General features: G+C 32.9%; 1 protein-coding gene across 1 annotated transcript; it reads left to right on the top strand.

Moving 5' to 3' along the window:
• Positions 1-5867: 5867 nt before the first annotated feature.
• On the top strand, positions 5868-7818 carry ZCW7. Its single transcript, XM_079005469.1, has 5 exons — positions 5868-6493; positions 6754-6895; positions 7012-7171; positions 7272-7472; positions 7558-7818. Exons 1-5 carry the CDS (start codon positions 6001-6003, stop codon positions 7561-7563), a joined length of 1002 nt encoding a protein of 333 aa, XP_078861595.1. The 5' UTR covers positions 5868-6000; the 3' UTR covers positions 7564-7818.
• Positions 7819-8851: the final 1033 nt, after the last annotated feature.

Below are 8851 nucleotides of genomic sequence, written 5' to 3'. Positions count from 1 at the left end.
CCATTCAAGGTATAAAGTTCTCATCTTGACTTCTTATTATGCAAGTTTGAGTTTAGGGCAAGATTAAGGGTTTTTATGGTGTATTAAGTTCTCATTGTGATTTTGAGCCACTCCATGAGCTTGGAGTGATAGATCTTGCCTCTCTTGACGTTGTTAGTCCATAAAAATGCTTCCTTGATGTTTAGAAATGGTCCATGCATGCTCTAGTTGGATTATGTTGGGTCTTAATGGATTAATTTGGTTGTTGGGTTCCTTTGAGTCATGTAAATGCATAAAGGTTCCGACTTTATGCATTAGGAGCTTGATTAGAAGGCCTTCTTAGGTTTTGAAGTGAGGACTTAGAGGATTAAGACGTATTTTGAATTTTGGAGAAGTTTCGATTACGCCCTGTGTAACTGATGGTACGCCCAACATACCTTCTTTTGGTTGCGATCCAAATTTCGTCCAGTACGCCTAGGGCAGCTGAGCGTAAGCCCCGCGTTCGTCGATCAGATGGGTTTGGGTTGTTGCGTTTTGGGCTTCGCATCCTTTGGGCAACTTTGTTGCTTTGGGCTAGTTGAGATTCATTACAGAATTATTAGGCTTTAGATAAGGCCCATATGGGGTTTGGCCTAATTTAGAAAATTAGGCCATTAGTGGGCTTTTATGGATCTTGTAGTTTGGGCCTTTTTGGTTTTGGGCTTGGGCCTCAGTTTGGTCCATATTGGGTCAGGGGTAAAATAGCCATTTTACCCCAAGTATGGATTATGGATCATGGTTTGGAACCCGATTGCTAACTGGGTGTTATTTTGGTATTGATATCCCAGAGGAGTCGTCAGAGCAGCAACTATGGATTTCTTTCAGTGAGCTTCTACATTTGAGGTTGAGTCTCCTCGTTGTTCTATGGGTTGAAGGAACCAATGCCGACCCATTTGGTTTATGTATTGTAGGAAGACCCGGGGGTAACCCTTGACAGTTTTTATGAAAGACCAAGAGGCGCCTCCTGGAAAATTGTATGCAGGACCAGAGTCTGAACTCTGGGAGTTAATTAGTTAAGTACTATAGATTATATGCTAGTTGTCTTTGTGATGCTTGCATGGAAGGCCCGGAGGTGGCTCCTGACACTTGTCTGTAAGACCCAAGGTTTTGGCCCCCAGCCTGGCAAGGAAGACCACGAGGCGGCTCGTGGTATAATGGCAAGACTATGGTTGGCACATAACACTTTTATCGATTGATTGGATATGAATGTCTTGTATGGCTCATATGATATGTATGGTATGTGGTATTTGGGAAACTCCCTAAGCTTTGTACTTACAGTTTGTGGTTTATGGTTTCAGGTACTTCCGGTTTGTAAGGGAAGGGTCCGACTTGATCACAGCACACACACCTATGTTTTTTCGTAATTTATGATTTTGGGAGTTACTCTGATAATTGTTTTAATTTGGAATATCTTAATGCTTGGATAAATGTAAATGGATGTTGGAATTTATATATTAAAAATGAAATTTTTACCCTTGATTTTCGGTTTGTTACAAATCATGAGTTTAGGTGTATGAATATTATGTTTGTTGGTTAGTTCCTAGTTAATTAATATATTTTCAAATTAACAAACAATAATTGATTTATGTGTTTGTGTTCATTTCGCTTAAGTCAATGAAGTATTTCTTCAATAATATTAATGAAAGTATGTTGATTATCTTGACTCTTAAACCTTAATGCTCATTGGTTTTCTCAAATTATATGCTTCATTGATTTGTGACTTTAACTAAGAACATGTGTTATGAGCTTCTCTAGCCATTATTTTAATTATAAAGAGTAACTAATTCAAGCGGCTTGGATTACTGTAGTCAAATTTAAAATTCGTTACAAGTATTGCACATTGAGTTCTAGTTATTTATTGACCAAATATATCAAGTGATGAAATTCCAATATCAACAATTCCTTCCATATTGATTTACATCAACTTGTACTAGCTTAATTTGTGTTTCACTTGTAATAGTTAATATTAGATTTATAACAAAAAGATTAAAATTCCTGTTTGTATTCTCATAGTCTTTTTATAGGTATTTTTACAAATAGATTTTCATACAATTACAAATTGAACAATTCTCGTGGATTCGATCATTATACATTATTTTAGTATGCAAGATTTAAGGTATTTATTTGTTGGCATCGATAGCCACCACCATCCACGAGCTTATACGCAAAGTATAATATGTTATTGAAAGATTTTTATTGCCGATTTCATCCATACACTTTTAATTTGCTTTGAATAAAATATGTCTCTAACACCCCCTTTTTCTATTAAATAGGTGTAAGTTTAATATTTTTTTCTATAAACTTATACTTTTTAATCAATGGTTGTTTATGTGAGCCAACACCATAAAACTGCCATCATCCGTTTCTTTTTAACCTAACTATCGCTTCTTTCACGACTTCATTGTCCTTCCCCTTTCCCTTTATTTATGGTGACTACCTCCATCCCCATCTGATGGTGGCTTCACCCTTTTTTATGAAATCCCCAAACATTAAGGGTGTGTTTAACAAAAGTAGTTGTTAGCTGGTAGCTGAAAGATGTAACTTTTATTTTTATATGAGTGTTTGATAAAAGTAACTGGAAGCTTTTGAAATATATAAAATTACATGAAAGAACAATTGTTTAATATATATATATATATATATATATATATATATATATATATATATATATATATATATATAGGGCTAGGTTATTTTGTTTTTACTAAGTATTGTGTGCCAGAATGCACAGATCTGGACCAATGGATGAAATTAATCAATTAATATGATTTGAGAGTGTATGATATTACAATAGGGTAACATGTACCATATAATCACACAATTTTTAGCAAAATGGTATTTTGGACAATTAACTACATTTATAAAAGGAAATTTTCAGATTTTTAGGGATGACTAATTCTCCTAATTTGAAAAAATCTGAATTTTTTAATTAATTCAATTTCAATTTTTACCGATTATATTCTGTCAGAATATTTTTTGTTAGAATAATGCTATTTCAGAATTTTATTCTAATAGAATATTATTTTGTTAGAATGATGCTATTTAAGAATTTTATTCTAATAGAATATCATTGATGAAAAACGAAATTGTTGAATCAGATGTTGAAAAATAACAAACATTCTAATATATTCTTATACATCCGAACTTAAATACAAATTCATATATATTCTTACAGACTAAAATCCTTATACATTTTAATATAATTATACATATTCTAAAAGAATATCAAGGTCTTCAACGACTTCTTCCAGCCATTCCTATCACAAATACAACAGAAACTAATAATTGTTAAAAACATGTTACTTGCAATTAACTATCACTTAATATATTTTGGTAGAATAAATAGAATATGACATAATACATATAATACATTCTGGCAGAATACTTCGATTTTATTCTGGTAGAATACATAAATTCCAGCAACATATTTGATTTAGAATGCATACCACAAAGTTCAAAGAGTAAATTAATTTGTGTTGATGAAAAATAAAAAGGCACAAACAACTTAGAATTGTATTCCATAATCAAAAGAAAAAAAATATATGTCAGACCCAATAAAGCATAGAAACTTGGTTTTCATATAAGATTTGAAAACATTATTTTGTAAGAAAGAAGAGCATCCACATAAGAGAAACTGAAACTCATCAACTTGAACACATGAATAAAGAATGTTACTTACATTATAAGGCCCTGATACAGGAGCCGGAACCATACAAACTTACATTTTTTTCTATGCTTCCTTCTAACTGAAAGTGACTCATTAAGCAAGAAATAACCAATTTTGGAATAAGTAATTGAAGTTCACTGAGACAAATTAACCAACAGTTGGTGTACAAATCAGAATATTTTCAATTCCACCAACAAGGATGCCATTGTTTATGATATTCTTCTATATCTTCGAACCTAAAATCAAGAACTGGGAATTTAGAGAAAAATCGAACCATATAAAAATCTCAGCTGATTGGAATCGAGAATTGACAATTTATGGGGCTATCCTTGTCACTCTACTTTCTTCCAAATACCCACAATAAAGATGATACATGAATAAAGAAGATAACATGATACCTGAGATGCCATTTACGATTCGTGGAGGGAAAACGAAGCAGAAGAGCTGTTGCAAAAAAGGAGCGGACATCTCTTCTCGCTGGTTGTCTTCTAGAACTCCGACAGGTAGAAGATAGAATAAGAAACAGGGACATAATAGACTTACCAAACGAGTAATATGCCTTAGACCTTCCAGCCTTTCTTCTCTCCGGTTGTCTTCTACAACTCCGACATGTTGCTAAAGAAGGCCGCAAAAAAGAAATAGATGTGCTAGGGTTGGAACAGAACAATATGCACGCCTATAAATGAGAACACAAATGACTAGGTCAAATATATTACTTTATTTCCTTAATTGCAAGATTTAAATTAAATGATTTCCTTAATTAAAAGTATAAAATGTCCACAATACCCTTTAATGATTTATTTAATGATTTATTATTTCTTGAATTCTCATTGGTGCATTTAGGCACACAATACTTACTAAAAACATTTGAACCTAGCTCTCTCTCTCTCTCTCTCTCTCTCTATATATATATATATATATATATATATATATATATATATATATATACTTTTAAGGGCAGTTTTGGAAATTGGTTTAAAAAGCTCAGTAGCGTTTTGTTAAACGCTACGGGCGTGTTCAACACACAGTGTTTGTGAGCTTTTAAGAAAACGATCGTAAAAAAGAAAAAGTTTGGTTCAACGATATGAGCGTTTAACTTTTAGCCTAAACAAAACGCCCCAAAATCAAAAGCTATATGGAGAAACTTTCAACAAAATGCGCCAAAATCAAATGCTACCCGCTACCCACTACCGGTTACTGCTACTCGCTAACTGTTACCCGCTACCAGGTAGTTTTGCCGAACACGGCCAACATGAAGTAGCTTTTAGATTTGAAACGATTTGTTTAAACTAAAAGTTAAACGTTCGTACTGTCAAACAAAGTTTTTTTTGTTTAAATTAACGTTTTGTCAAAAGTTAGAAGCTAGAAGCTACTAAATGCTCCATGTCGAACACGTACTTCGTTGCTTCATCTCCCTCTTTTTCGCTTCCTTTAATGCTAGAAACCTCATATTTTTCTTTGTATATGTCATAAAGAGAATATAATTTATGAATGTTTTTATTAAGTAACTAGGTCTAAGATTTAATGTAACGTATGTAAGACCGTGGGTGCGATGAGACAACTGTTTGCCGGATTTGCAATGTGTAGATACACATTAATAAGCACAAGATGCCGAACAAGTACTTGTTCGTTGCTTCATCTCCTTCTTTTTCGCTTCCTTTAATGCTAAAAACCTCATATTTTTCTTTGTATATGTCATAAAGAGAATATAATTTATGAATGTTTTTATTAAGTAATTAGGTCTAAGTTTTTTTGTAACGAATGTAAGACCGTGGGTGCGATGTGACAACTGTTTGCCGGATTTGCTATGTGTAGATACACATTAGTAAGCACAAGATCAAGGATGGATCTAGTATGGTGCCAACGGTGGCACCGGCAAGGCGGCAACACCTAGTTTTTCCCGACGTAGTGCAAAATTTTCGATTTTTTTTCTTTTTTCTACTATAAAATGTGCCACCGGCAACACCTATTATGGACCGACAATACCTATTATGGACCGGCGATACCTACTACAGAATCCTGCGTCCGTCCCCGCACAAGATGGTTCTTGTTTCTACTTTTAATTATGAAACACTACTATTTTTTAAATTTTAAATCAATTACAAGTGAGAATTTGACATAATTCTTTTAAACCCTTGACCATATAAAAATGTTATACTACTTTTTATCACATTTTTTTGAGAAAAGGTTTTTGTACTGATTTGGTTGTGTTTGATTATGAAGTTCGAATCGGGAAACCTTGAAATCGCAACTCCGTAGACTTTGTCTCCTTCCGTTGATTCTACGAACAGGAAACTAGTAAACACAGTCGCACTATGAGCAACAATCGATCTTCGGACTCCCTCCTACCCACCGAAACCCTAGAACTCGACAGTGGCCTCTCCCTGGTCCCCCGCTTCAAGCTTAACCTCACCGTCCACCGCGCCGACGCCTCCGTCAAACCACTCGACGAATGGCAACTCAAGCGCTCCTTAATCGACTTCCTCAAATCCTCATTCTCCGTCATTGTTCCCGAAGAAGACCTCCATGTTCGTAAATTCAAAGACATCAATAAACGCAAACGTGAGGATCCCGTCGCTCGTGGTAAGCTTTTCATTCGTCAATTAGGTTTTCTATCTAGCTCGTCCGAAGATCAGGAAAAGAAGGTTAGGGAGTGGAAGAAGACGGTTGTTGCGAAGATTGATGGAATTGAGTTAAGTCTTGTTGGGGTTAAGTTTAGGTTAACTGTTGAGATTCCGCAATCTGATGATTTTGAAGCAATGAGGAAAGATTGGGAGGAGAATTTTGCCTTCGGTGGCGGAGATAGAGGTTCGTATCCATTTTCCATTATCATTTTTCGATCTAGCTGTGCTCTTCACATAAGGGGAAGACATATATGCTTACAGTTTCATAATTTCCCAAGCAATCATAAGTTTAATCAACATTAACTCATATACTTTGATGAAGAATCAATGATGTTATGTTCGACTAAACAATCATCAACTGTAATCTAGCAAAATAGCAGGATCAGTGAAATAGTTAACCTTAAATTAACAATAAAACATTGAACTTTATGTATAAATGAACAGGCTATTATAAGGGTAGAAAACGAGAACCCGACACAATTGTGCTAAGAGGAGTTCCATCACGTTGGTTTGCTGAGACAAGAGTTTCATCTAAGCCTTCAATTTTGGTCACTCATACTATTTTTTCTGCATTAGGAAAGATAAGGTATACAGTATACACCTTTGTAGTATCAGTTTCATTCTCCTACTTATTTCTTTTTGATCTACTTTATATATGATATTATATTATAGTAAATTCCTTTTGTCAAATTTTCTGAATAGGAATCTTGATGTTGGTGAAGATGATGGTATAGGAAAAGATGCAGATGAAGATGATGAAGACATAGTTCCAGGTCTACAGTGTAAGATTTTGGTTCGATTTGATAACCATAACGAGTTTTGTAAGGCCTTGAAGGTGTTATGTGGAAGATCATTACAAAAGGTAACAAACATTGTTTTCTTTTATTCCACTTGCTACTAAACTGGAAAATGTATTTATTTATTTATTTATTTTAAATTACGAATTTATGATTGGATTGCAGGAAGGATCTCGTTTGAAGGCTGATTATGAGGTGAATTGGGACAAAGATGACGTGTTTAGAAATGCTACAAGTCAAAGCGAAGTCAACAATAGGTCAACTCCTAAAGTTGCAGCTGGGAATTATAATAGAAGTGAAGCTAATAGATATCAGCCGTATGTACCTCGTTATTCGCAAAATAACGCACGCTCAAAACGCTTCAAGGTAATAAATACTCCATTTTTATTTAACAAAAGTTGATATTAAATTTCGGTTGAATCCGTTACTAATTTGATGTTGTGAAATGTAGGAATGAAGGGGAAAAAAAATAAGATTAGTTGCATATAATGAAGCTGAATGAAGATAGATATTGTATTTACTTCAATTTTCATATGTGCATTCATCACTGGTCTTGTGGATCGTTTCTTTCCGGGATTTTTGCTAAATCGTTTCAGATTTAAGAAGACATGATGAATGTTGGGTTTTATTTGGTACACTTTTTGGGTTAAGCAATCAATAGAGAAACATGTTGTAATCATATGATATGACACTTGGGTCCTTTTTTTTTTCATTTAGTGTTGTTTATTGATATGTCCATTTCCTATGAAGTATGAAGTATGAAGTAATGAAACTTAAGGTCGATATAGGATTGGCCCACTTTAGGCCCAATATATTATTAACCTAACAGATTGGGTTTTGATTTGAACCCAAGACCTACTTAGACCAAAGACCATGACGGAGTGATAAAGTATATAGAGTTTTGGGAGGTTGTTCGGAAAGAAGTATAATATGTTTAAGTTTTTGTTTTAACTATTGTTATATTTGGTTAGATCATCTCCAACCCATTTTTATTTTCCCCCCCAAATATAGAGTAAAAAATAGGGCAAATAGTGTTTCATCTCCAATCATATTCCATTCTTATTCTATTTTTACCCCCAAAAAATATATTCCTAGTATATTTCATTATTCCAACTTATATAGATTGTCAAACACACCCCTATATTAATTTAGTTTTAACAAATATATAATCTATATTTTTTTTCATTAGATTAATATTAAATACAAACAATTATATTTATAATAAACTTATAACTAAATATTATATAAGCATTTATAAAAATATTACACATTCACACTTTTAAATAAATATTAAATCAATAAATAATAGTATTGTAACTTGTTGGTTTTTATTAGATTGTTATTGTAATATATAGGTTAACTACAAGTTTAATAGCATAAGTTATCGTATTTGTAATATATATTTTAATTATAAGTTTTTGTAAAATATGTTATCATTTTTTAAAATTTCAATATGTATTTAAATTTTTATATGAATTTGATGAACAAAAAACAAACTTTATATTTATAGTTAATTAATATAATTTAATACATAATACAATATTATAAATATTAAATAATACATTTAAATTATAATTAATAGATAAAATAAACTAATAATGTATAAATATATAAAAAGAGGGACTAAAAGTGACAACTCAAAGTCATCCCCATTTTGGAGGAAATGAATAGTATAACATCATATTTGGTGTTATACTATTCATTTCCCCTAAAATGGAGGAATAAATAGGGTAGCGTTGGAGATG

The sequence above is a fragment of the Lactuca serriola genome, chromosome 6, assembly GCF_051521515.1.
Source record: "Lactuca serriola cultivar US96UC23 chromosome 6, Lser_US96UC23_V15, whole genome shotgun sequence".
Taxonomy (NCBI): Eukaryota; Viridiplantae; Streptophyta; class Magnoliopsida; order Asterales; family Asteraceae; genus Lactuca; species Lactuca serriola.
The sequence above is the reverse complement of the archived record's forward strand: the minus strand, read 5'-3'. Positions and strand labels throughout refer to the sequence as shown.